Below are 27,921 nucleotides of genomic sequence, written 5' to 3'. Positions count from 1 at the left end.
TTGGGTGTTACACTCTTTGTTTCATCAACTCTTCATCTCTTCCAATGTCAGCTGAAATCTTCTCTCCCTTTCCTGTGCCTCTCAAATTTCATTTTTCCTCTATTACTTATTATTTGGCCTAGTAACCGGCTAGGACAGAACCTTACTAATGACGGTGATGCAATCTGTGAATGACTGAGTTTTTGGCAGATTAGTGAGTTAAGTGAACAAGCAGGCTAAAAAAGACCCAGGCTACCACATTGCAAAATGTACTTAATTCATTTATTTGACAAGTATTTTAATGATAACATTTCATAGTATGCTAGTAGAGACCTAGTATAAGAGAGATGCTTGTGATGGGGTAACTGAATGATTGACTCCGCTCATGTCTGTGTTTCTCGTGATCTTAGAATCTTGAGTTTGGTGCATGTCTTCATTATGGGCCTGATCATGTGCCACTGAAGACGGTGGGAACTTTGTCTTTGATTTCATTTGGCAAAGGCTCAAGCCCTAAACGTCTCTGAGTGTGAAAAAGCCCGTATTTGACCTTTCTGGCAGAAGTCATTAGAAGGTCGTCTGACTGGACTGCAACTGCACAAGTGTTCTTTGAGCGACACTCTTGAAATCTAGTAGGCTCATGGACTGCCGACTACATGGGGAAGGGAAAACATACACTTGAAAGTGAACATTTCCAAACATCACTCTGAGGCTATGTCTACACTGAACTTGGAGATTGTGACTGGAGCTGGTATGGGCACACTCGCACCACCTTTAATCTAGCAAGCATGGCCAATCTAGAAGACGTAGCCGCATGGACTCTGATGTGGACTAGGAACATCCAGGATTCTGACCCTCCAATGGCCTGCACGGCTGCTGCTAAGCTCTATTTTTCTCTCTCTACCTAGATCAGAGCTAGCACCACTATGTCTTCTCAAGCTGGGAATCACAGTCCCAGCTCGAAGTGTAGGTATACCCTAAGTCTAAAGGAGATTCAGGCTCCTAATATAAACAGATGAAGCTGCTATTTGCACTGGTAAATGATATCAAACAGGAGTAACTTCTTTTTAATGCAAATAGTGGTTTTGCCTGTCCACACAAAGGATTTGCACTAGTGCAGTTACACCAACAGCTGGAATTGGGGCAAATCCCCAATATGGAAAATGCGAAGATCCTGGCAGTGTGAAAGCTCTCTACAGCACAGTCTCAGTTATTGAAGACTGGGAAGTGGGGAGAGACCAGTGGGGCTTCTGTGCCAGCTAGAAGGCGTGAAAGAGCAATGAAGTGCACACGGGAGAGCTTCTACTGTATTTTAACCTTGTGTGCAGTGGTTCAGGGATGGGAGGCATTTGACATAAAGGCGCGACGCAAAATAATCTGCAAAGTGGATAAATACAAAAAGAAATAACTGTTAATAAAATGTGTGTATATCATAAGCATTTTAGCTGTGAGATGCAACCACACATAACGTTCAAGGGCATCCTCCGAGGTTGAAGCTGCAATCATGTTACTAGGCTAAAAGGTGCCATAGGCTGGTACTGTGGTTAACAGCTCCACAGGCAAAGGAGAAGAACTGTAACTTCAGCCGCCAGCTGGTGCTGCTTGATGCTCTCTTTGTGAGTTTAATTGCCCCTTTCCCACCCGTCCCAGCCTCCCCACATTTGGTATAGGCAGTATGTCTAAAGGTTTTGAAATTGACAGTCAAAGTCTGTCATCCTGCAGATGATGAACTTCCACTGACGATCCCTGCCGGGGAAGAGAGACAAGAGATAGACATTAATGAGGCGAGGGGAACCGCAGAGGACAAAATTATACAAATGAGAACAACTTTGCACTAAAGGTGCCTCCAGCTAGCAAACTCTAACTGTCTGCCACTAGCCCAATCAGTCTTCCTCCAAGTGTTACCTGCATGCTGTTACATTATGGAAGGCAGCTGAATATTTCAGAAGATTAGTAATGTCCTGCCCTACCCCCTGACAAACTTAAGAGCATAAGGCCACTGAATTACCCATTAGAAGATATCAACTTTTGATCATGATCTATCTCCAGTAAGCTTCAAACCAGGGACTAGAGGAGAAAAGCCAGGCTGGTTATGATCAAAAGTCACTGGTCGGGTGATGAATCGCTCTGTAATCTGCAGTACATGAAATGGGTTGGTTGGCTTCAGCTGTCATATAGCACTGGGTAACTAAAGAATTCAGATGTAGAGTAAAATATTGGCAGATGGCAACTGTGATTTAAATTAGTAATGATTGGCTGTCCAAAGTTTGGAGGTTTCCAGAAGCTCTGATACAGCTAATCATCTGAGCTTGAGTCTGAACTCTGGGTTGGTAACATTGTGAGAGCTAGTCCAGGCGAAGGGGACATTTCCTTCCCAGATCATGCACAGTGTCTGTCTTCTGCTGGCAGCCCCATATGGTGCATGCCTCTGTGCATTCAGGAAAGACAGGAGGTGCTGTAGAGAAGGGAAGACAGACACTGATCTCACATTTGCTGGGATGTGACTTGATTGACTTCAGTTGAGTTACTCTTGACTTACACTGCAGTACATGAGAGAAAAATTTTGCCCCCTGGACTCTCTATAAGTAAAAGTCCTTTCAGTTCAGTTTCAATTTACTGTACATATTATTATCGTAGTTTTCCACATTTGAATGGAGTGTTATTTAGAACAGTGTGTCTCTCACATTAACCAGCAGGGTTTAATCATTTTCTGACATTTTTGCCTGGCTAGCTAGTTTTGATTGTTGTTTGCTGACATGCATGTTGCCAAGGGCTAATATAATGCCAAACTTATTTTTAGATTCAGTTTAAGAAATCATCATCTGTGGTACATGCATGCTGATCACAGATGTGTTACTCCTTTGGTCACTTGGATACCCAGAAATACAGATACATCATGCTTCAACAAGGTTTTACAGATCAAAATTATGGTCTATTAAATTAGCACCTGTTGTAATGGAGGCTGTAAGCTCAAAAGCTCAGATACAGTGACTTTGCCATTAAGAGACATTGTTAAGATAAAAATCAAGCACGTTTAAAAGAAATGTTCTTTACTTCATGTATTAATAATACTGTCTATGATATTAAAACACAAAAAAGTTTTGAAACATTAACTTAGACCTCAATCCATCAGCCAAACTTAATTTTCAGCCCCATCAACTTTATTTGGGACTATTCAGCGCACAGGCACCAACTTCCAATTTTCTGGGTGGGTGCTCTGCCTCCTGCCTCCAGACCCTCCTGCCCACCATCGAACAGTTGATCTGCGGATGGCTGGTGGGTGCTGCGCATTCACTATTTTTTTTCCGTGGGACCCCCAGCCCCAGAGCACCCACGGAATCTGTGATTCTAGGCTTACTGTGATCTAGCATCTGTGATTCTAGGCTTACTTTGTATCCTTTGTGCTGTTTGTTTAATCTCTTGCATTTCTGTTAGGGTATGTCTACCTTGCAAAAAAAAGGTGTGTTCTTAGCTCAGGTTAGCTAACTCACGTTAAAGCAGCAGTGAGGACATAGCAACTTGGCATCTAACTCAAGTCAGCCACTCAAATTCAATCCCAGGCTCCGGTAACCTGAGTTAAAGCTGAGTTTCTGTGTCTTAACTTGAGTTAAGAACACACCTGTTTTTGCAGTGTAGACATGAGCTTAATTAGGAAGCAAAGCTTTACTGGTCACTTTCACACTGTGGTTCTCATGTACCTAGTTCTGCTGTATTTGGGTTTCCAACACCGCAGGGAAATATTTAAATCCTCAGATAACCTGTTTCCAATTAAATTAAAAATACAAAACCTAATGGAGAGCCTAAAACACCTGATAGTTTAGCTAATCTATCTGGGTAGTCAGTGTCTTCCTCGGCATTTCTATTGCACTCACCACATAGGTAGCTGTCTTAATGGTGTCTTTAATGACGATTCTCATAGCAGTTAAGAGATTTCTCACTATTCAGTTCACTCAAGCAAAGACACAGAAGAACAGATGACAAAAATCTCTGTATACCAAATTGTTGAACTTCGTATAAGGCCCGCTCCAGAAAAGCTGTGGCTGGGAGTGACTTCTGTGTCCCACCACTTGCACTGCCAAAACCTGGTGGGTTCCCACACGGGCTGTAGTGGCAAAGGATAGCAGAGGAGGGCATGCTCTGTGCATTTTAATGTGCACACCCTACAGTATAATTAAGGCCCACTCCGTGGCTGCAGATTCCAAACCCAGATTTAGGGAGACCTGGACTGGTGGCGCTTGGCCGAACAGCCTGGATTAGTCATTCTGGCAACTGGAGAGCTGGAAAAAACAGCAAGGTCTGTCTGTGTCCAGCTGCCTCCCTAAAGATTCTCAGGCTGTGTTACATTAGCCTTTTTTTCTCTAAAATCCCCCACTGCTGCTATCATAGGTTCAGCTCCACCAGTGATAGTGATGGTGGTACAAGGGGCTCCTGAATGTAGCTAGCATTTGAAGCACCATGTCATCAAACTCTGCACAAAGGTGTTCCAACCAGCAGCCAGTGCCTTGTCTACGCTACACTAGTGCTCCCACTGCTACTATCAATGGGAATAGCAGCAGTGGGAAATGCTAAAGGGAAAAACCTAGTGTAATCATGATCTTGGAGTCTTGTCTCTTCTCTACCACAAGGGAGTCGAGGCACCACTGGTCCAACTGCCTGTCTCTTGCATCGGTTACTCCTGCCTTTGGTAGGAATAATTTGTACTACAAGGTTGCCAGTAAGCAATCATCAGCCCCGTGTAATTTTGTCAGAAACTATCATTTCTGGGACTATAAAAGCCTGGGAATTTATTATCTTTTCTGCAAATCCACAACTCCCGTGGCATTGCACTGACAACCTTGGCCAGGGGGAGTCCCTGGTTTGCTGCCAGGGAGCTGGGAAGGTCACTGTGGCCAAGGCAGCTCTTCTTTTTCTCCTACTGTAAATGTGGGTGGGCGGGAAAAGTGTTTGAATTCCTAATTCTCCTCTCTCCAGCCACTCTTGGCAACAGCTGGCTGCCTCCGTACACCCCAACTCATTATCTACTACGGTATTCCATAATGGTGGGTTAGCAAATTGGCTTGATGTCGCTGCTAAAATATCCAGCAGTGAAATAGTTAACAGGACACTGCATTGTTCTACTTAGGGTTCACATTTTGAAGGTTATCTCTGCAACCATGATGGCTAGCGAGAGAATTTATTTTAAGGTGAAGATTTTGAAGCACAATAATGCAGCAATTTCAAAAACAAACCAATGATATCTATTTGCATGCCTGTATAATCTCATTGTACACAGAGCCCTGCTCCTAAGGCAGTAACGAATGCTAGTGATAAATAATGGTCTGGCATAATTAATACAAAGTAATTAACTCATTCTCTGGAAAGGAATCGGTCTTATATTTCATTACTCTTAATTCTCTGCACCTGACTTTGCAGCATGCTTCAACTACAGGGCCTGAAGCTGCTCACTTACGCCTTGTTTTATATCAGTGTCACTGTTGATTTCAGTGAAATTATTCTGTATTTATGTTGTGTCAAAGGGGTGGAAGAATCAGGCCCAGTATTGGTAAAATTCTCTATTGTAAACCACTCCATATTGGGCCTTATGAAACACCACGGGGTCTACAGGCCGCTTTTGAAGACCCCCATCCAAATCCCCAGTGGATTAATAGGGTTTCCCTTTTCTGTGTGTCCTTCTGCTTGAAACTCAGCTTCTGATTCATCAAGCTGTTTGTGAATAGGTTCTTACACTAATGAACCAGCTTGATCTATGGTATAGAATATTCACCAGTGTTTGGCCCAATCCATTTTTAAGATATTGAAGGGATGAGGCTATTCAGTCACATTATGATTGTGTATGTAGCTAAGAAGTTGTGCCTTTGTTTTCTATATTCTGCACCTTTAAGTTGGGGGTGGGGGGGATAGCTCAGTGGTTTGAGCATTAGTCTTCTAAAGCCAGAGTTGTGAATTCAATCCCTGAGGGGGCTATTTAGGTATTTAGTTGGGGATTGGGCCCCCCCCCCGAGCAGGGATTTGGACTAGATGACCTCCTGAGATCCCTTCCAACCCTAACATTTTATGAAATTACTAAGAACTCTTCCTGTGTGCATAACTCATATATTTATGCATCACCCTGAACAGTGGAGATGCACATACTGTCTGTCTTCTCTCACGAAGACTTTACTTTTGTTCCTTTCTGTTACTTTTATTTTAGACAAAGGAAAACAATTTTAGACTGAATACATAGTGTTGCTCTTTGCATATGGAAAAACCTGTAATTGAAATCCCCTCAAATTGTTGATGTCAGTTCCCTGAATGTCCACAAACACAGGCATTTTAGTCCCTGTCAAGGCTGATGGGTGTCCATTAAAGGGAGCTACCCTCTCCCCACTTTATTTATCACAGTCCCTTTTACATGACTGTAAATTATAAGAATTGGTTTCTGGCATGGGGAATAATCTGAAGTCATGTCTATAAGAATATGGAAATTACTGTACAGGGTCAGACCAATGATCTGTCCCTGTTGGCACACCGCTTGAAGGAGTTCCAACCAGCAGTCAGCCACCAGCACTAGGGTCTACTCACTGGGTCAGAGAAAATAATCACACAATTGCTGTATATAAAAGCTGGGGGTGGTGTTAAATTAGGACTGCTGTGAGGTTTCAGAGGGGATGTATCTACTGTTATGTTGGAGTTTCGGGGGTGGGAATGGAAGGGGAGTCCCAGTCCTCCTCTCCTTGTACCCCAGTGATAGCACCTAACAAGCTAAAGATGGCAAATCTTAATCAAGCTAAAGATGGCAAAATGCAGTCTTCAGGGGCTCTGTGGCTATGGCAATTGATGCCAGCAAAAGGGGATTGAGGGCATTGTATCCTTCAGGACTCCACCCTGAAAGGGGCTTTTAATTTGTCAGGAAGCAGCATACATCTGATGTGGATCACCTGCAGCTGATACAGTGTGGCGCACACAGACTGAGCATGCAAGTGAGCAGAAGGAGCAGTAGATGTGTCTCCACCTCGCCGCACACAGTTTGCAGCATTTGGCAGTCCTGTGTGGCCTGAGGTGCTCTACACACCTGCTGTCTCCCGAGTTGCCTTCATGAAGGATGGGCTGAAATGAGACCTCTGTCCTTCCAGGAGTATGGGATAATCAAGCTGGAATTTTAAAGATCTGGATAATTTTATAAACAATAGTATCCAGAGGTAGGCCAGAGCCAAAACTCCAGATCCAAACACCAGTAAATCTGGGGGGAACGCAGATCCACATGTGAACTTTTTGGCTGAGGCCCACTGCTAATAATGCTTGTAGCTGTGCCTACTAACCAAATCTCATCTAAGCTGATTACCACTCAGGATAGGGGGGTAATTCCTCCCCTACCCCATGTACAGTCCATAACATTTACCCAGGTGCATGATGGACTTACCCAGATGAGGGATAGTGCATTTGATGGACCATCGTTTGATCCAGTAGGGCAATCCTATATTCTAGATGGGGGGGAAATACCCACTTTTTCTCCCACTTCCAATAACAACACAAAGCAAAAAGCAAACCTGTCCACAGCAGAGAAAGTAGTAGTTGCTCCCCGGATGTAATGATCGTAAGTGTACAACATCATGTCCATATCTTCTCCATAGTGTCCTGGATGTTCTGTTGTCATACTTTGTCAAGGGAAAAGAAAAGACAATTTACCTTTTGGAAGAAACAAGGAATGAAATAGAATTGAATGAATGCAGATCAAGTGCCATACTCTTCACCTCTGTTTCCTTGAAAGTCTTTACTCTTTGAAAGTTCTTATCCATTGACAACATAATAATGCAGAGTCCTACACATAACATGGTTTTACTTCTCTTGCATGCAATTTGTTCTTGGAATCCTTTGGGTAATTACAAAGAATTTAGCTTGTGTAGAGTATGTCTGATTATTAAACATTGCCTTGCTCCCAGCGTAGCTGCTATCTGAACAAGAATGTAATGCCTGTCTCTTTCTTCTGTTTCTGTTGCAAGTATTTTCACTTTCCTAGTATCAGTTTGTTTGGTTTACTACTCCAAAGTGTTCTAAATATTTCCAAGTCAAATAAATACAACCATGTCTCCATTTATGACTTATATGTATGAACATAACAGCTATTGCATTCCTCTTTCTTCTCTTTCCTCCTGGTTTGTAGTCAGGCTTTAAGAAAGAATGATCTGGATTAAATGTGTACAGTGTAATTTATGCAAGGATCTCAAAGCGCTTCTGCAAACATTAGTTAAATAATGGTTACAAGCAACCCTCCTGGGGAGGAGGCAAGTAGTATTATTCCCATTTTACAGATGGATAAATAGAGGCACAGAGAGGGTAGGAAGCTTGCCCAAGGTCATCCATCAAGACTCTGGTGGAGGTTGGCAATGGAGACAAGCGGCTGGATTCATCACTGGGTTTATGCAGGTGTAAACTGAGTTATATCAATGTGAATCTAGAGTAACATAGCGATGAATCAGGTTTCAGGAGGAAATTCTGTCCCCATCAAAGTCAATTGCAAAACTACCCCTGACTTTAACAGGAGCAGGACTTTACCCCAGGAGTTCTAACTCCCAGTTCCCTGATGTAGGCCCCAATTCAGCAAAGACCTTAAGGACATTCTTACACACACAAATAGCCCCCTCCCTATTCAGCAAAGCTCTCAACTATGTGCTTAAAGCCTATTAAAGTCAACGGGATTTAAGCACATCCTTGAAAGTTCTGCTGAATAGTGATAGTATTACTGGGATTACTTACAAGTTAAAAATTAACCACATGCTTAAGTGTTTTGGTGAATCAGGGCCCTAACCTGTAACTATGGGAACTATCAGAAACTGAAAGAATATTTTAAGGCAAATGTATCTGATTTTTCAAAAAGATCATATTTACATATTATCTTAGGCTGCTTTATACCAGAACTGTTTCTGTGAAAATTCTCTGAAATTACCACCAATGGCTGTATAATTAAATGCATTTTACATTGCTTTGTTTACTATACTATTGAGCTGTTTATTTTCTCTGTACATAGCAGATGTGACTTAATTATAGGTCATTTTCTGCTCTTGAAAATGAAAGGAAAAGACCATCCCGTGCAACATCACAGTTGGCACAATATTATTCCCAGGCAAATGAAAATAAGAATCAGGTTAGAATTCTGATGCTGCTGTTTAAGACCTTAAAGGCATCAGGAGCTGATTCCTTTTTTTGCCACAGGCATTCTTCTACCACCTATCCCCTAACCGTACACCATCATCAAACAAATTAGTGATAGCAGCATGAGTGCAACACTGTCTGGTCTTATCTGAGAAGTGTCTGATCAGGTCTGTGTAACAGCATCCGTGTCAGTGGGCCAGCCATGGGGCTGGCGATCAACCCAGTCTCTGCGGTGCTGTGTTGTTAAGTGATGATCCACATACAACAACATTTCATCACTGATACAGGCAACTGCTGCAGACAACTGAACAGAACACCTGTCTGAAGGGAGAAATAACACAGCCAGGGGAATGGATGACACTGAGCTTGGTTTTCTGATAGAACGAAGGAGACAGAGATGTCCTCTGTGGATGAGAGGATTTGGGCGATAGGCCTCAATCCAACACCCGCTGAAGACCCTGAAGAGATCTGGATCAGGCCCAGAGTCGTCTTCTTAGCGTAGGCACAATGTGCCTCAAGTGTTAGGTTGCCAGGCATCTGGTTTTCGATGAACACCCAGTCGAAAAGTGACCTTAGCTGCACTGGTTAGCACTGCTGACCAGGCCGTTAAAAGTCCAGTCGGTGACTCAGTAGGGGTCCAGGGTTAAGGCAGACTCTTTGCCTGCCTTAGCCCTGTGTGGTTCCCAGAAGCGGCCACCGTGTCCCTGCGGCCCTTCCGTGCATGGGCAGCCAGGAAGGCTCCATGCGCTGTCTGCGCCCTGAGTGCCGGCTGAGCAGCTCCCATTGGCTGGGAACTGTGACCAATGGGAGCTGCAGGGTGTTGGCACTCTGCAGGTGCAAGGGCAGCCACAGCACACAGAGCCTCACTGATGCACCTAGAAGCCTCAGGGACCTGGTGGCTGCTTCCTGGGAGCAGCAGTAAGCGCCACCAGGACCCCACATCCCAACTCCCTGCCCCAGCCCAGAGTCCCCTCCCCAACCCAAACTCCCTCCTGGAGCCCACATCCTGCAACCCCCCTCAAACTCCAACTCCCTGCCCCAGCCCAAAGCCCCCTCCTGAACCCCAAACCCCTCATCCCCAGCCCCACCCCAGATCCTGCACCCCCAGCCGGAGCCCTCACCCCCTCTCCCAGTCCGCAACCCCAGCCCGGTGAAAGTCAATGTGGGTGGGGGAGAGTGAGCAATGTCAGGAGGCAGGATGGAGCGAGCAGAGGCGAGGCCTCAGAAAAGGGGCGGGGTATGGGTGTTTGGTTTTATACAATTAGAAATCAGCAATCCTACTCAGGTGACTAGGATTCATCGCCGAATTTGGTCCATTGATTGGATCATTAGCTTCCCCAGCTTGGGCCAGGTACTGACAGGGAGTGAGACGTGAACACTGATCCATCCCAAATACAAGTGTGGCATACGTGGCAAAATCTCTTTTCAGTCGTCCCCAAGTGAGATGGCAGCTTGTCTTAGACTATGTTTGTGATATGACTTGCGGTCCTCTAAACTGAGGCAAACTCAGTTGGAGTATTATTGTGATTGATAGCTGGCACTATATTATATCTGCTTTGGACACATCTGCCTTCACACTCTTAAAATATATATCTAGAGCTTCTGTTTTTCAGGGTTTATTAATATCATTGGCAGGGAATTTTTAGCAATTTTTGCATTTTAAGTAGATGTCCAAACATTGGGGATTTTTAGGGCTTTCTCTTTGAATGTACTGTAATAAGCAACGTATATCACATAAAATCATAAGAACGGCCATACTGGGTCAGACCAATGGTGCCTCTAGCCCAATATCCTGTCTTCCAAGAGGGAATGAACAGAACAGGGCAATTATTGAGTTATCCATCCTATGCCACCTCCTCCATACCCCTACTCATTTTTGTTGACCTCCTCTGTACCTTTTCCAATTCTAATGTATCTTGCACCAATGCTCTGTCTTGCACGGAGCTTATCCTGGCCCATTAAGGACCCTGGCAGTAGAGAATAGTCATGTATAGCGTGCTCTGGCCTTGGCCCTGACATGTCCATTCCAACCTCCTAGCCTACCCATATGTTACTCGTTACAGTAGTTCATGCTGTAATAAGTAATCTCTCTGAAAGGTTCCAACAGAACTATGTTAAAGTACATGAGGGAACCTTTACTGCACACCAGTGAGGTTTACTCAGAGGAATTAATGCTCAACACGTTAGTGCGCTTTCAAAACCACACCCTCATAGTCTGCATTCCTGCCCTGTGTAGATAAGTTCTTAGATACCATCATTTCAGGATGGGGAGGTTGGTGTTTACTGGATAAATACCCATTTTTTATTTTTTCTCTTTTTGTGTCGGGGTGTTTTATCAGTATTTATTGGTTAAAACCAAAAATTAGAAGCCCTAAATATGTATTATTTTAAGCAACCTCAGAGACTTTGCAGCATGGGCAAATCAGCTTGACTATTTATGTTACTATCTTATCTAGGGCCTGATTTTCAATTACTGTAAGGACTCTTACAGGAAGCCACTCTAGCCGTATAAAGGAGCCCCTGAGTAAATGTAAACAGCTCCCTGAGGATATCCCCATGCAGGAAGTCTCTCTGGTGTAGAGCTGGAATAAGAGTTCCCAGGCTCCGGCATAGGAGGTGGAATGGGCACATCAGGGGCAAGGCCACAACACACCACACAATAACTATTCTTTACACCCAGAGTCCATAACTGGCCATGGGAAGCTGAGTGAAAGACAGAACGTCCCTGAGGCTGCTCTAACTTACACTATGGGCTAGGGAGGCCCTTACACCACATCAGAATGCGGGGAGTGCAAAGTCATCTAAAGCTACCTTTGCCCTTCCCCCTTCCAAACTTCCTGCCCCAAATATGGGAATGGAGTAAATGAGAATCAAGCCCCTACCACTGATCCCATGAGTCTACCAAAACTAATGAGATGTAGGCTGGAGCCTTGGAGTTTTGCTTTATTATGAATACAGATGCTCCTTTTGTTCTGGAGAGGAATGTTATAAATAGGGCTAGGACAGCACGGTTCAAGTTCACTTAGGTCTTTGTGGTCTGTCTGTCTAATTCTATTTTCTTTGATGTTAGCTGTGCTCGTTTATGTAACTCTTGCCATAAGCCTATATGTCTCAAGGTCAGCCTGATTGCATGCTGTCCTTTAGAGAGAGATGCTAATAATTCATCCTATTGCTGGGTGGTGTGCTATAATCCTCCCTTTGACTTTCACCCCTTTTTGGAGTTTGGGAGCCAAAACATGGAGAGATCATGCTCTCCATGTTACTACTGGTCCTTTTCAATACCCGGGTCTTTCTCCCAGAAACAGAGATGTCATGTACATAAATGGCTAAAAATCTCTTAAACTGAGCTGACTGGCTTATGTGATTGGTAATAGATATGGAGCCTTTCACCATTGCTGGAGGTTGCTACTTCAAGTCCAGATCAGGCTGGTAGTGAATCCAAGTTATTACAATCTAAATGTTGTACAGTGGCCTATGTGGAATAACTCTGTGGTCTCAGTCCAGGTCCTAGTGAACAGGTGTCTGCATCACTGCTTCTTGGCAACAGTCTCAGAAGCAAGGCCAAGGATATAAATGTGAACTACTGTCTTCTTTTCAGTCAGTGCTGAGGCACATTAGCAGAGCAGAGCACACCTCTGGGGGTGAAACTTGAAAGTTCCACTGTCCTGGTTGTGCTTGTTCAGCTGATGGGGGGTGGAATCCGTCTCCGGGACTGGGTTCGAATGTAGAAATGCACAAAAGAAAAGCAGGCGTCAGTTTGTGTGAGTGCGGAGCATGGCAGGAGTACATGAATATATATTTTGTAATGATTTTTCTCTTTGTCCTTCATGTTGGCACATAGATTTTTCCTATAGTTTTGTTTGTTTGTTTTTGGTGTATCGTGACTTAAATTCTACAAGTCTTAGGGTGGGCCATGATGTGTTTCATAAAAGATGTGTTTAAATGCTCCGCATCTTTAATAAGATTTTTATTTTAGTTTGGAAGGAGGATTTGTTCTTCCTGGGGAAGAAGAAATGCATAAGAGGTTAATAATACAGGTAACGTTATTTTATTCAACCCGGGGAGAAGTCTGTAATAATAAACAGTAATTTCTAGCATGTCTCATCCACCATCTCAGAGCAATTTACCCAGCTGGGTCAGTAGCATTATGTCTATTTTACAGATGAGGAAACTGTGGCAGGGGAGGCCTGATTTTCAGAAGTACTGAGCACCCACAAACCCAGCAAAGTCAATGGGAGCTTCAGGTGCTCAGCATCTTTTGAAAATTAGGCCAAGAGAATTTAAATGACTCACCTAAACTCACACAGAGATTTCATGGCAGAGTCAGTTAATATAAGCAGGGAATATAAACAAGGGTCCTTTAAAATCCTTTGAAAAGCCTGCTCCTAAGGGACCAGATGAGCTAGCAAACAGAAGCGGCTAACAGGAGAGTTTTGTGAGGGAGTTTACAGAAGGGGAGTGTGAAGGGGGGCTAGATACACTTACCATTCCTTAAACTTCTTTAAACTTAAGCCAAAAAACACCCCCTGATAAAAACAAAACTTCAGCAAAGGAACTAACGTCAGGAGTAAAAAGAGAATGCAGGCAGAAGTGCAGCTACGGAGTAGGGGGATATCTAGTTTATTGCACCCAATGCAGCATGTATGATTACCTGCGCTATGGGCAGGTGGCATATGTGTGCATTTAGTGTAAGGAGCGCAGGGCCCTCAGAGACCATGCACAGGCTTTGGAGAGCTGGGTGGCTGAGCTAGAGGAGCTAAGGAAGACAGAGAGGTACATAGATGAGACTTTCTGAGACACAGTTCCCCGTCCCCAATAGTGGCTGCGTTGCTAATGATGCCTTATATTGCTTGTAAATTGCAGATTTATTATACAACCATGTGGCCAGTGAAATGAGAAGCTGCTCTTTAACTTGATCTTTCCTCATCATCATGCTGCACTTCCTCCAATGGAGCTGTGACCAAAAGTTGGGGCCTTCTATTCTATGAGGGCACATGAACTTTGACCTTATATCTATGATCCCTCAGGATAAGCAGTGGCCCACAGGTAGTCATGTTGCTTCAGGTGCCGTTTGTAGTTGTGTAAAGAATGTGGTTTCACTAAGGGGAATTTTGTATTACCGGTGGTGATGGCTTCATGTGGCACGTTTGCAGCACATGGGAGTTAATTGTTTGTTTGATCATACTTTTGGGAATGATGGATATCCCCGTCTAGAAAGCAGGCTGTGTTGAAAAGTGAAGGAGGTCTCCTTTTAGTAATGCTTTGGAGCAGGCTGTAGCCTAGCCCATGGTTTTAGTAGAGCGCCAAGAGAGGAATGCTGCTAAGGATTCAAGAGCTACAAGGTGTGTGGATCTGCTGCAAAGGCAGTGAGCCTTTTATGAGGGCAGCATGGTTGGGACACTAGACTGGGCATAAGGAGTCCTGGGCTGTATCCCCAGTTCTGCTGGGTGACCGTAGACAAATCACTTCACCTCTCCTTCCTTGTTAGACTATAAATTCTTTGGTGCAGGAACCATGTCTTATCATGTGTATGCACAGTGTCTAACACAACGCGCCACAATTTCAGCTGAAGGCCTGTAGATGCTGGCATGATGCTAATCTCTGTGTGATCTGGGAACTGCTGTCCATTCTGCAAAGGGGAAGGGCTGAAATAGTATTATTTAGTTTTTCAACATTAAATGAATTAGGATCTCTTGCAAGGTGGCTAACTGATAGCCATGGAGACTGAATTTGTCGGGTTGTGTTCCCTGGGGTATATGTCAGCAATAAAACTTCACTTTTGCCTTAAAATGACCACATTCAACCATAAGGTATTGAGAGTGTAAATGTGGGTTTCCAATTCTGCAGTTACTTTTCTGCCTCTGTAACTGCACTGCTCATAATCTCAGAGGTGCCAGTTAAAGCTCCCATGGATTATAATATGGTTTTGATGGCATCTTGGGTAAAGGAAACAGACACTTCCTTTAGGTCCAATAAACTGTAAATGCTTGGAAAATGGTGCAGCTGCCTGGACAATCTAACTGAGAGAGAAAGCAGCCACAGCACAAGCCAGACCGTCTGGCACTCAACAATGCTGGTTGTTTGGAGAAGGGAAACAATCATAAATAGTTTGTGCAGACTTTCGGCTGCTCCAGTGACATGTGTTTGCTTTTGAGAGCATCAAGTCAAGCTTTTCAATTCCCCTATGAAAAGAAAAATATGAGGTCTAATGGGGTTATTTAGTAATGATGCGTCCACATCTGCAAGGAATTTGTTGCCTTTCCAATTAAATTAGATTTGGTTCCTTCCAGAGAGATGGCGGACACTTGGTCTCCCACCACCAGAAGTATTTTACTTGTGTAACATTTCCCCAGGCGTTTTTCCCCTCTCCTGTAATTAATGTAACAATCTTTGGTATGGTAGAAATCCACGGAATTCAAGAACAAGTCTTATCATGGTAGAAAAAAAACAAGAACTCCCAAAAAATATCAAGTTCAAAAATCTGAGACTGGAACAGGCTACAGTTGTAGCTTGCAAAGGGGTGCGTATAGAGGAGTTTCCCTGGGAGTTAGTGCTGAGAACATATGTTCAATGTTAAGCATGTGTTTAAGTCCACCCCTGTTCAGCAAAGCACTTAAGCATGGGTCTTAGTTATATAATGGTGCCTTTAAAAAGTATTCTAATAAGTAGTATACATAATCCAAAGAAGTGAAAGGTAAATGAACTTTATGTTTAGGCTGAGAAGTTGGAAAGATTCTAACAAGTTGTATGCTGGTCCGCTGTATATTGGGAAGACTCTGTCTCTTAGGAAGGAACTTCTCATTTCATGAGGAGCATTGGAGTAAGATAATTGATCTTTTTCTCCTTCAGGTGAAATACATATGCAGTCTAAAGTGAAATCCAACATATAAGTGATAGATATATTGCTTATAGATTTGCAAGAGAAGATGCAGAAATGGGCATGAAGACATTTTGAGTGGGAAAAGCGAGTCAGACAAATGTGATAAGAAAATCTCAATTCTCAAACTACTCTGTGAATCTCTGGCTCCTTTTAGTTTTCCTTAGCAATCTCCCTACACTTAGATACCACAGTGATAGGCTTGTTTTGATTTAGATGAGAGTAGATCAGGGATTCGCAAACATTTTGGAAGTGTGAACCACATTTTCTTGTGGCTCACACATTGTCCATGGGGCAACTACAGTAACTGCATACATGGAAAAGTAGTATTAGGAAAATATGCCTGTATTGGTCCATGCCTTTTAATGTCATTGAGTAGCTGGAAGCAAGAAAGAGGAGCCACACCATGTTAACGCTATTTCTCCAGACAACCAGAAATTGTTCCACAGACTAGGCCACAGTCTGGGAGCCTCTGACAGAGAGAGGGAGAGAGGTGTGGGGGGAGAGAGAGAGAGATGTTATCAAAATTGGACACGTATTGAAATAAATAATTAATCTTGCATTATCATTATTATTACTTAAGTATCTCCAACAGTGGGTGTGATGCTTCTTGGATAATTCAAAGGACATGGTCCCTGCATCTAAATAGACCATATATAGCTAATAGCTGATGGAGGAGAAGTAAAGGAAAAACAAGTGCTGAGCAGTGAAGTTTAGCAGTCTTGTTAGTTTCATATTTTCTGTTGGAATCACAGAGTGCAAGACCAGAATGAGTCATGTGAGGGGGTATACCTGCCCTGCATTGGGCAAGAAGAGGTTAACCCTATGCTATGGGCTGAGGAAGCCAGGCCCCCTCTCCCCTGCCGGGCATGCTTTAACTGGAACCACATTATAAAAGGGAGTGGCCCAGCTCAGTCTGCTCTGACCACTAAGAAGACAATATGTGTTGCGGGTTCCTGTCCAGGAGCTGTCAGAGCCCCAGACTGCAGAGGCCAGGCACGCCAAGACCCAGAAGAATACCTGGCTAGCCATGGGAGCCCATGAGAAGGAGTCGTCAGGAGCTGTGCCAGCCAAGTACCCCAGAGAACCAGAGGGCCTGCAGACTCTGGAGCAGACATTGATCCGGTTGTGGAACCGGGAACACAGTCAGTGTGTTTTGGACAGACCCCTGCTGACCCAGTGGCGGATACTCTCGCTGCTGAGAGGGCCCTAGTGGAGTAGAGAGGGCCAGGGTCCACCTGCCCAAGCTGCCAACCCAACCATGGGTGGTGGCCCACCCCGCTTTTTGGCCATTAGGCTGTGCTGCCCTGCACCAAAGCATGGGCCCACTGACTCTTACCATTAGACCCCACCACCCTGTACAGGAGGACAGCTCTCTCAACTCTGGCCACTAGGCCACACTCCCCTGCATGGAAATGCACCCCAATTAACTTGACTGCGGGGCCATAACTCCTCCCAAAGGGGTGACAGGGTATACCTGCCTAGCAACAGGCCACCACATCATGACCTTCTGTATAGCACAGGCCACTAAACCCTACCAAGCCACCCCCACACCAAGTCAACCACCAGAATTAGACCTAAGTATTACAGCCCTCGGGAGACTAAACTATTGTGTGCTACAGGCAGAGTACAGGAGGTATCGAAGTACATCAATGTCCAAGGCCCTTGCAGTGGTTCAGTAGGGTTCTTCTACTACTATATCTTGTATCTGTCTGGCTAACACTACTTTGAGGGGAGGACTAGGGGTTGCAGGCCACTTGGAAGAAACATGTTTTAAGGAGGGACTTTAAGCAGGAGAGTGTCAATGGGCATCACACCCTGGTCAGGGAGGGGTTCCAGGCTGAGGGAGCCACATGGAAAATGGCACAAGACTGGAAGAAGGACATGAAAGCAGGAGGTTAGACATGTAGCTTGAACAGAGCAAACTGGACCTTGGAGTGAGTGACCAGAGATGAAAGCACAGAGTCAGGCAGAAGTTAGACAGTGCAGAGCTGATTTTATAATGTCCCTAACCCCCCGGAGGATCCCAAAGACCTTTAACAAACTGTGGGCAAAATCCTGTCAGATCTGCCCAGTGGATCTCCACTGTTGTGTCCTGCTCTGTTTAGATGAATGGACCTCTAACCCAGTCACTGGGGAATCTGAGCACAGAGAGTAGAACAGAGGACCCAAGATTTGTTGCATGGATCTGCAAGCAGGGTTTAACTCTGTTTATGGAGGAAGCACTTCACTCTCCTTAAAATGCTTCTACTTCTGTGTTGGAATATTGCTGCTCTTTAACAGTGGAACAAACACTACACAACAGTTGACGACAAGAAATGGAGAATGCCATGTCTTTTTGAAACAGATGGGCAGTCTTCAGGCTTGCATATAGAGAACCACACGACATGATGAACCCAAGACTATTGTTTTAGATCTTGTGCTAATCTGCCTTCAGATTTTCAGGGCATAGCCAAGTGGTAATACCAAGACTGAACAAGAGTGATTTGACTATAGATAGATTGATATAGATATAGATATAGATATAGATATACGAATGATTTTAACTGTTTCATTGAAACACACACAACAAATTCCTGCCTCACAAGAGGTGGAGACTTTAAAATCTGCCTAAAAATGAGATCCAAACAAAGTCTCCCTCATGTGCTGGAGACTTGGCCGGTCTGTCAATACAATTTGCAAATGCGGAGCATCTGCAGACCACATAAAGTGGAAAAGTCACAGAGGGGCATTTACAGATTTTGCTATAGCTCCTTTTAGTTATGCTTTTAAAAATGCAGTTTCTTTCTCTCTTGCCTGTAAGGAGATTGGATTCTGAAAATTAATGCACTACTGTTGCATTTGGTTGGTAGCCAGCCAGCCAAACAATAAGGCCTACAGGCATGTGAACATCTCATATGCATTTCAGTGAAGAATGCACTTCAAAAACTAGTTCTAATCACAAAGCTATAAGCACATTTTTTCCTTAAAAATGTGTAAAAGAATTATTTAGTGTGCCAGTGAAAAAAATGCTGGATTAACAACCATGGAGACTGAAGTCCCCTGTTTCACCTCAGAGCAGGCAGGAGCAATGCAAGCTTGCCTTCTAATATACTGCTAATAAATTTTCTCCTTGATTTAGAAGGATCACATCTAGGGCAGCAGAGGAGCTCAGTACCCACGGCCCAGTTAGTCCTTAGCCTCCCTGATGAGACCGCCAACAAGGAGACCAACAAGTGCCAACTGTGATGATCTTTTCTGAGATGCAGGCATCTCTTCATCAGGCCTTGGACTATGATCACTAATTCATTTCCACAGAGGCCCCCAAACAGCCTATGCACTACAAAAAAATTGGAGAATGATTTGTGTGAGATGACTAGAGGTGAAAAGTTCCCTACTCTGTTCCCAAATCCCCTAAGCCATGCAACCCCCAGGTGATACTGCTTGGCCAGAACAGAAATATACATGCTTCACCTCAGTACACATGACTAATTTCTTCTCAATGCATAAGACAACAGGGCACTGAACTTCCCGGGCCTAGTGGTCAGTTATGCTACATTGGGAGGATAACAATTCTGAACACTTTGCAGCAAGAACTGAGCAGATCTGGGCTGTAGTAAATCTTGTGGAACTCACCTACAGGAGTATGGGCATCTCCGGCTGTAGCGGCAGCAGTAAAATTGCCACTCCCGATCAAGCACAGATGGAAAATACTGGCTCTGGAAACCTGCCACTAGTCCATTATTTGAACAGGTCTGATACCTGAGAAAAGGGAGGGAAAAATAAAATACATTATTAAGTATTATTTTAAAGAAGAAAGCAGCACTTATATGGCAATTTACATCTTCAAAGCACTGGGCAAGGAAATGATACAGTGTTGCCAACCCCAAATATTCAAAAATCATGAATTGGGCAAAGACTGGCTTTAAAATGTTATATTAACACTTCTCTTTTTTTGTCATCTGGTATTTGAGCATTTAGGGTTCACTGGGGTCACATTTTCAAGCTTTTCTCTGCAATCCTGTGGGCTAGAAACTGATTTGATGAAAATGAAAGTTGAGTTTGTCATGTAATCACCTGAATCCAGGAGCTGGTGCTTTAATAAAAAACATCAAAAACTGTGGGATAAAATCCCAAGAGTTGGTAACAGCCTTACAATATTATTTTGTACTTGGGAAAACTGAGACATTCTCTGGAGGGAGATTAAAAGACTGGCCCAAGGTTTTGAATTTGGATTTGCAAAATGAAATGCTTGCTAAATTTACTGAACCACTAGGCTACAAGTTATGAGGGAGGTCCTCCACCAACAACCCAGGGTTACAAAAAACTCAGTTTTCCTTGTAGGGCAGATGATGCCTGAAAAGCATATGGTATGATACTACCACAAAGCTCTCTCTTCAGAGCTTTGCTAATGAAACATCAAGCACAATATTTTCCCAGGAAAAAAAAGGACTGTCCTAGGTAATTTTGTTTTCCTGTAAAACTCTTTCCTGCAGTGGCGCTGCATAAAGATCTATTATTTTTAATATTTCATGCAAAATTTCCTCCAAGTGCAGCAGCAAGACAGAAGTGCGTGCCCACTGGTTTTGCTGATGGGATCCTTGTTTTACAGAATGCCATTACCTGAGCGATACAGCCCAACATCAATCTTTATCAGCCCATTAAGGACAAGAAGGGAAGGGTAAGTGCTTGAGGCAAAGCTGAAAGCAATTAAAGCACTTCAGCTCAGGCCAAGGGAGGCTCTCACAATGTCCAGCTCCACTGAGGTCATGCAACTTCCTGTCATCTGCTTCTGCCAGGGCTGCAGGAAACTCCACCATCCATTTACTCCAGGGCCTTAGGAATCCTGTCACCCACTTCCCCGTGGCCATAGGCAACCCTGCTGTCCAATCTGGCTCGTGCCACTAGCAACCCTGTTTCCCTCACATGAGTCACTGGCAGTGACCCATTCCTCTCCCACACAACTTCTTTTTCCTTGGGGGAAGCTAGCTCCTCTTCCCCATGGTCTCACTCCTTGTTGAGGTTGACTGGTGAGGACTATACACAAATCTAAGCAGCCCTGCTTCCATTTCCATCCATGCACTAGATTCAATACAGTGGATCTGTGTAAAAATGCACCCTGCTGTCCCTTTAAAATAAACCTACAACTGCAAGGAAAACCAGCTTGTTTATGGCAGCTAGCACAAATGGGAACACGTGGAAAGGGCAGTCTAAAAAGCAGTCAGCCTGATTCCTGGGTTTGTGTAATGCTTTCCCAGTGTTGGTCATAGAGTCTGCACAAGAACAGTCCTCCACATATGTACTGGGCCGTATTGCCAACATGTGAACAGGTAACTCCCACACACATTTGCTTCCTTAGCCCATGATGTAATCTGTGTCCCAGGGTTGTGCATGTGTGTGTGAGAGAGAGAGAAAGAGAGAAAGAGAGAAAGAATGATTCAAAGACTGCAAAACCTGTTTTCCTCACTTCCAGCAAAGCACTTTCTCAGAATCCTAGCCAAGGAAAAGAGACAATAAATTTATATTAAACCGCACTTTGTTAGAAAAGTTTATACATTGTGCCTGAAAAATAAACAGTTTGTTGAGGGTAGGGCACAGCATTAATCTATCTAATCTGAAGAGGGCCTGGGGGATGAAGACCTCATAAAGCAGGGATGGCCAATCTGTGGTTCTGAAGCCACACGCGGCTCCTCAGAAGTTAATATGCGGCTCTTGTATAGGCACCGACGCCAGGGTTGGAGCTACAGGCGCCAACTTTCCAATGTGCCGGGGGAGCACGGAGGGCTCACTGCTCAACCTCTGGCTCTGCCATAGGCCCTGCCCCCACTCCACCCCTTCAGGCCCCCTCCTCTGAGCCTTCCATGCCCTCGCTCAGCCCCCTCCCCCCCCCAGCCCCCTGCACACCACAAAACAGCTGATCAGGAGGTGTGGGGAGGGATGAGGAGGTGCTGATCAGCAGTGGCAGTGGATGGGAGGGAGGCACAAGGGGTGGGGGAGCTGATGGAGGGCTGCTGACATATTACTGTGGCTCTTTGGTAATGTACATTGATAAATTCTGGCTCCTTCTCTGGCTCAGGTTGGCCACCCCTGTCATAAGGAAACATCCTTTTTTGGACAAGAGTTGTTTGTTTGGTTATTTAATCCCTGCCATTTGATGCAATTTGGTTCATTCCATCCATAGTTGTTCTTCCTAAATATATATTTTTAAATCATCTCTGGCATAGATAATTGAGCAGCAGCCACAGAAGAAATGAACTTCACCAGAGGCAGAGAAATCACGCAAACTCTCCCATCATTTGGGTGGAAAAGTTTTGAACTGAACTCTCAGGGCCCCCTCCATTGTAAAGGGAATGGGATAGACATACATTACCCTTCCTTGGATTATACATCCCTGTTCAAAACGTGTCACTGTGTAGCTGCTACAACGAAGCCATAATTAACAGGACTTATCTTATAAATTATTAGAAACTGACACTGTCCCTCAGACCTCTCACTGCTCCAATCCCCCACCACGGCTTACCCACCAGTCATTAAGGGCCAGATTCTGCTGCCCTAACATTGAGTAGTATCTTGTTCCCCACACAGTCTCCGAGAAGCCAGTGGAGACACTTGTGAAGTAAGGGTGCTACTCAGCATGACTAAAGGTGTCAGAATCTCTCCCTTCAAAAATAGGCCCCCATTCAGCAAAGTCCTTAGACATGTGCTTAACTTTAAACACATTAATAGAGTCAAAGGTCAGAAGGGACCATTAGATCATCCAGTCTGATCTCTTATATATCACAGGCCGCAGAATTTCATCCAGTTACTCACGTGCTTATGTCTGGCCCCATTGAGCAATGTGTTTAAGCCCATATCTATTCATTAGAGCACATAAATATATTCCTAACTTTAAGCATATGCTTATGGACATCCCCTAATCAGCAAAGCACTTAAAGTTAAGCCTGTACTTAAGTGAACCCATGCTGAATCAGGGTCATCACGGTGAAAAGTCATAATATTTCTTCTTCTCTGAGCTTTATATCCCAACTCCATTTTCTCTCTCATGTGTTTTTTCAAAAGACTGTCTTTTGGGTTCATTTCTGCTTTGAAATCTGCACAATGTACAGAGATGGTAATTAGTTAAAAAAACACAACTAGACAGTATCAGGTTACTGGTCAAAGGTTTCTTTTTGGTGTTTCAACCAGAATGGGGTTTCTGATGCATGTTTTAGACAAGATAGCCAGCAACTGGAGAGAATTCAAAGAAGAGCAGCAAAATCGATCAAAGGTTGATTAAAGAGCTGGGAAAATTAGACCTCTAAGGAAAAGTTAAGCCAATGGAGAACATGTTCAGGCTGAAAGCAAAGAGGCAGAGAGGGGGTATGGTAACTGTGACAGATATTGCAACTGCACATTAATATCTGTGGGGACCACATTGTATTATGTTTATGTATCACCGTGAGGCAGGGATTGTGTGCCACTCTAGGGGGGCAAGGTGTGTGTGGGGGGTTATCACAGCTCCTCCAGAACCAAAAACTGTGAGGGGTGATTAGTAAACACCTCCAGAGAAGTACCAACCATGGGTAGGCCTGCATATACTGGTTCAAACTGGGTTTTCCAGAGACCAACGGACAAAGAGAGGGTTTTTGGCATAAAAAGGCTGTGTTTAAACTGACTCTGGGCTTTCCTTCTGATCTAGCAAACAGGCAGGATCTTCTTTCTGAGGGCCCCCAACCTTGCAGAAGAATTGGAAAGACTTTGGGAAGACTGATGGGTGACCTCTGGTAAGCTTTTAGCATTTGCTTAGGAATTTTTGCTGTTTTGATCTGTTTTCTCTGTGATGCTTTTACCCTAAGAATAAATATGCTTGCTTAGAAAGAGCTGTGTGGTAATGTGTAACAGTTTGAAAAACACTGTTCATAGCCTTTGGCGAGAAAGCAGAGCACAGATGCTGGCCTTTAGGCAGACTGGCTTGCTTGAGATATCTCAGTACAAGGCAGGGAGCTCTGCAGCCTTAAAACCCCTGCTCCGAAGGGAAAGAGACGTGGGTAGTTGCCCAAGAGAGGTGATGGCTGGGAGCCAGAAACCTGAAGTGGTGGCCTCAAAAGACCACAGAGGGGAATACATGTATAGTTACCCTGAAACTGTGACAACAACCACCTGCTAATATGCTAAAGGGATGTCATGCAGACAACAATACATTTATTCTCATTAGTCACTGAAGGCAGGACAAGAAGTAACAGGCGTCGACTGCATCAGGTAAAATGTAGATTAAATATTAGGAAGAATTTTGCACCTTTATGTTTGTGAATGGAGCAGGCTGCCAATGGAGGCTGTGGAATCTCTGTTGTTGGTGATATGCCAAGTGCAGCCAGACACCCATCAGTCAGGGATGATATAAGGTTAATAAAATCCATCTCGCCACAGTGAGAAATGGATTAGATAATCCAGAAGAGATCTTTGCCAACTGAAAGTTAATCTAATTTGTCCCTCACAAGCAGAGCTGATCAATCAGGAGTCCAAAAGGGACACAGAGATGGCCAGAAAGAGACTCCTGTACTACAGATTAACTACAGATTATTATTCATATTTGTGTTCCTACACAGTTCCTGAATGGAAGTATTTTCAGAATATTGTCAGGCATGCAAATACCACAGTGATGAGCTTGATAGAGAGCTAAAGAGAGGCAATAAATTAAGAGAAGACAGAAGGATTGGATTTTCAAAAGCCCTAAGAAAGTGACATAGGAGCACAAGTCCCAAGGACTTTCAGTGGTCACTTAGGTGCTTTTGAAAATCCCACCTGAAATAGATCCATATAGGAAAAGAGAAAATGCTCAATATAGAGATAAGATAAACAGAACAGACAGATAAAAGAGTTAGACAGGACAGGTTAGTTAAGAGAGTAACATCCAAAAGAGATAAGGCTGACAGATAGAAAAGACAGTTAAATAAAATATCCAAGATAAATAAATGCTGGAGAGATAAGATAGGTAAACACAGAAAAAAAGAGAGAGAAATATCTAAGATAGGTAATTGATAGAAAAAAAGAGAGGAGAGAGAGAAAAGAAAGAGAAGAGAAAGAACATGTGAGAGACAAAGTAGAAAGATCTAAGAGATGAGAAAGAAATAGGGATAGTTGACATGCAGACGATATAGACTTCCTAGGTACATAGAGTTCTGATGATGAATATTTCTAGAGGGTTCCAATGGCATAAGAAAACATTTTGTATAGAATTACACAATATCCTGTTTGTGAGAAATGACTTTAGCAATTACTGGCAAGGGTTGTTTGAGAAGAAAAAAAGTTTTCTTTATTTTTAAACAATAGAAAGAACTCATTCAAAATTATTACACAATAATGCAAAATGCATCAAAGTATGAAAAGGACTGCGTAATACTTTACCAGAATGATCTAATCTCTTGCTTATCTTGACATCTCTATCTCCTTCCTAGCTCTCCCTTTTTCTTCTCAGTCTTATTCCAAAGTGAACATAAAGAGTCAATTTTTTTCTTAGCAATTGCATCAGCCATAGGAACTTATCACAGGGTGAACTGAGGAGCATGAATCATTCACAACACCACTCAAACCCCTTGAAAAACAAGGCTTTCACATTTCATTTTGAATTTTTGAAAAATTTCCTGTTTCATGCAAAATCTGAAGAAGTTTGTGTTCTTTACTGAATTTTTTGGAGCCAATCTAAAATGTTTGAATTTTTTTCACTGAATACACGAACATTTTAACATGTGTCTGTTTTCCATTTCATGAAAACATCATGAGAAAATGAAATTTGGGGAACATGTAATAGCCCAGAATGAAATGCCATAGATCGCCCATGAAACTTTGCCACCCCCCACCTAAAAACTGATAATTTCTGTCAAGTCCTTTTCAGAAGCAGAGTAGCATATATGCATGTTAAATATGAACTTCAGCTGATCATATTAGGCTTTCCTATATAATTAATATTCACTGTCATCGTCATAGATTAGCATGCATTTTGGGCCCTTGTAATACGGTGTGAGTAGTAAACAGTCCCATACTGGGCACAAGCCAAAGTCTTCAGCAACAGAAAGATACAGAGAAAAAACAATGCTACGCTGGGAAGGAGCTTTTTCTAATGATTAGGGTTGGAGATTTGTAGTCAGCAATTTTGGGTTCCGTTCCCAGCTCGGTCACTGTTTCCTTGTTTAGCCCCGGGCAAGTCACAGCCCCTCTCCGTGCCTCGGTTTCCCCATCTGTAAAATCAGCAGCAGCAATACTGAGCTGCCTCAGAGGTGCATTGGACTCCTCCAGTGGGAAAGTGCTATAGAAGTGAAATGTAGAATCATTATCACATCAGTATGGATCATTACTAATATGACTAAGACAGTCATTTGTAATGACTAAGCAGATAACGAATGTGCACTTGTACTATCACCACTGTGCTAATATGCACCCTTCAACTTTGAGCATTGCAATTTCTCTTTCAAAAGATAGTTTAACAGTATCCTACCATTGCATTCCAGCTCTGTTGATCTCTTCCCACCAGCATTCTGTTGGTTCCCCAAGAGTCTGGGGCGTAGGCATGCATGCATAGTTCCACAGTCTGTCAGAGCCTTCCTTCTTGCTGAAAGTGCTTCTTACTGCCACTATCACCTGGCCATGGGGGCACTGGAAGTTGAAGCCCTGACGATGCACATTGACCCACCCATCATTACCCCCATAGTCATAGTGTTGATAGTAATAATCCCCATACTGGCCCCAAGCCACCGTCACCAGTGGCAGGAACACACAGAGAAGAACAAGGTCCATGTTGAATATGTTTCTGGCTTAGAAATGCCCCACTGGTTTGTTGTGCTGGTCCTTTTATATTGCCTCTAACATGTGGCTTCCAGATGTTTCATATCTAGATCCAAGTGCAATGTGTCATAGTTTAGCAAAAGTTCTCTGACCTAAAATATTGGCTACAGACACTTTCAATTACTCTTAAGGTGGAACTCTGCAAGAATAGTGGTGCTTAGGAGAATAGGAACTGAGGTTTCCCAGGAGTGTGAACCTTCTCCAATCCCTTACTGTAAAACTACTATCTATAAGGGCTGTATATAAACATCACACATGGATAATACATAAGCTTCAGCAACCCATTGTGCAATAGTTAAGGTTGAAAAACAGTTTCATTTGAAATTCAAGCTCTATTACACATGGGCAGAACTTGGTGAAATGTTGATCTTTAGGTTGCAATTTTCCATTCTTGGCATTTGTCCATCTTTTTCATCTTGAACAAAAATGGTTCTGTTACACCACTACCTCGATATAACGCCACTTGATATAACACGAATTTGGATATAACATGGTAAAGCAGTGCCCGGGGGGTGGGGCAGGGCTGGGCATTCCAGTGGATCAAAGCAAGTTCAATATAACACAGTTTCACCTATAACGCGGTAAGATTTTTTTGGCTCCCGAGAACAGCGTTATATGGAGGTAGATGTGTATTTTTGAGTGAGAAGAGAATGGAGAAAAATATACTTTTCCCATTATAAAAATATCCTTTAGACATTTGGAGCCCAAATGACTGACAGTTGATTGTTCTGATCTAGCATAGGAATGGTCCTCACTGAAGAACAGAGCACAAGCTGTTTCAAGAGGAAAGTGATTTTGCTATGACTGAATTAAGAGCATTTGAAAATGTCATATGCCGCACTTTCAGCAGGTCATTAAGTGTACTCCTAGGGCCTGATTCGGGAAACCATCCCCATTCAAAAAACCACTTAAGCACCGGTTTTACTTTAAGTATGTGCTTAAGTCTTATAGAAGTCAACGAGGCTTAAGCATGAGTTTAAGGTTAATCATGTGCCTAAAGGCTTTCCTGAATCAGAGCACTAAGGAATTATGTACTGGGGGCATGGGTACCGAAGCTGACTTTATAGTGAACGGGCTCCAGAATCACTGTCTGCAAAGTCGCCTTAGTCTGCAAGTGAGAGGATCCAAATGACAAAGATCCT

General features: G+C 43.5%; 1 protein-coding gene across 1 annotated transcript; it reads right to left on the bottom strand.

The window, feature by feature from the left end:
• Positions 1 to 247: 247 nt before the first annotated feature.
• DPT (dermatopontin) lies at positions 248 to 26,756 on the bottom strand. Its single transcript, XM_032790989.1, has 4 exons — positions 26,433 to 26,756; positions 19,598 to 19,723; positions 7,503 to 7,610; positions 248 to 1,722 (listed from the first exon to the last, which is right to left on the bottom strand). Exons 1-4 carry the CDS (start codon positions 26,729 to 26,731, stop codon positions 1,656 to 1,658), a joined length of 600 nt encoding a protein of 199 aa, XP_032646880.1. The 5' UTR covers positions 26,732 to 26,756; the 3' UTR covers positions 248 to 1,655.
• Between the last annotated feature and the right edge of the window lie 1,165 nt (positions 26,757 to 27,921).

The sequence above is a fragment of the Chelonoidis abingdonii genome, chromosome 1 (assembly GCF_003597395.2).
Source record: "Chelonoidis abingdonii isolate Lonesome George chromosome 1, CheloAbing_2.0, whole genome shotgun sequence".
Lineage (NCBI taxonomy): Eukaryota > Metazoa > Chordata > Testudines > Testudinidae > Chelonoidis > Chelonoidis abingdonii.
The sequence above is the reverse complement of the archived record's forward strand: the minus strand, read 5'-3'. Positions and strand labels throughout refer to the sequence as shown.

Excerpts from the sequence above, each read along its gene's own strand:
- DPT (XM_032790989.1), bottom strand. The coding sequence starts at position 26,731 with ATGGACCTTGTTCTTCTCTGTGTGTTCCTGCCACTGGTGACGGTGGCT. Across the intron at positions 7,611-19,597 it reads AGATGCCCATACTCCTGTAG|TATGACAACAGAACATCCAG; the intron begins GTGAGTTCCACA and ends CCCTTGACAAAG. Across the intron at positions 1,723-7,502 it reads ACTTTCTCTGCTGTGGACAG|GGATCGTCAGTGGAAGTTCA; the intron begins GTTTGCTTTTTG and ends CTTCCCCGGCAG.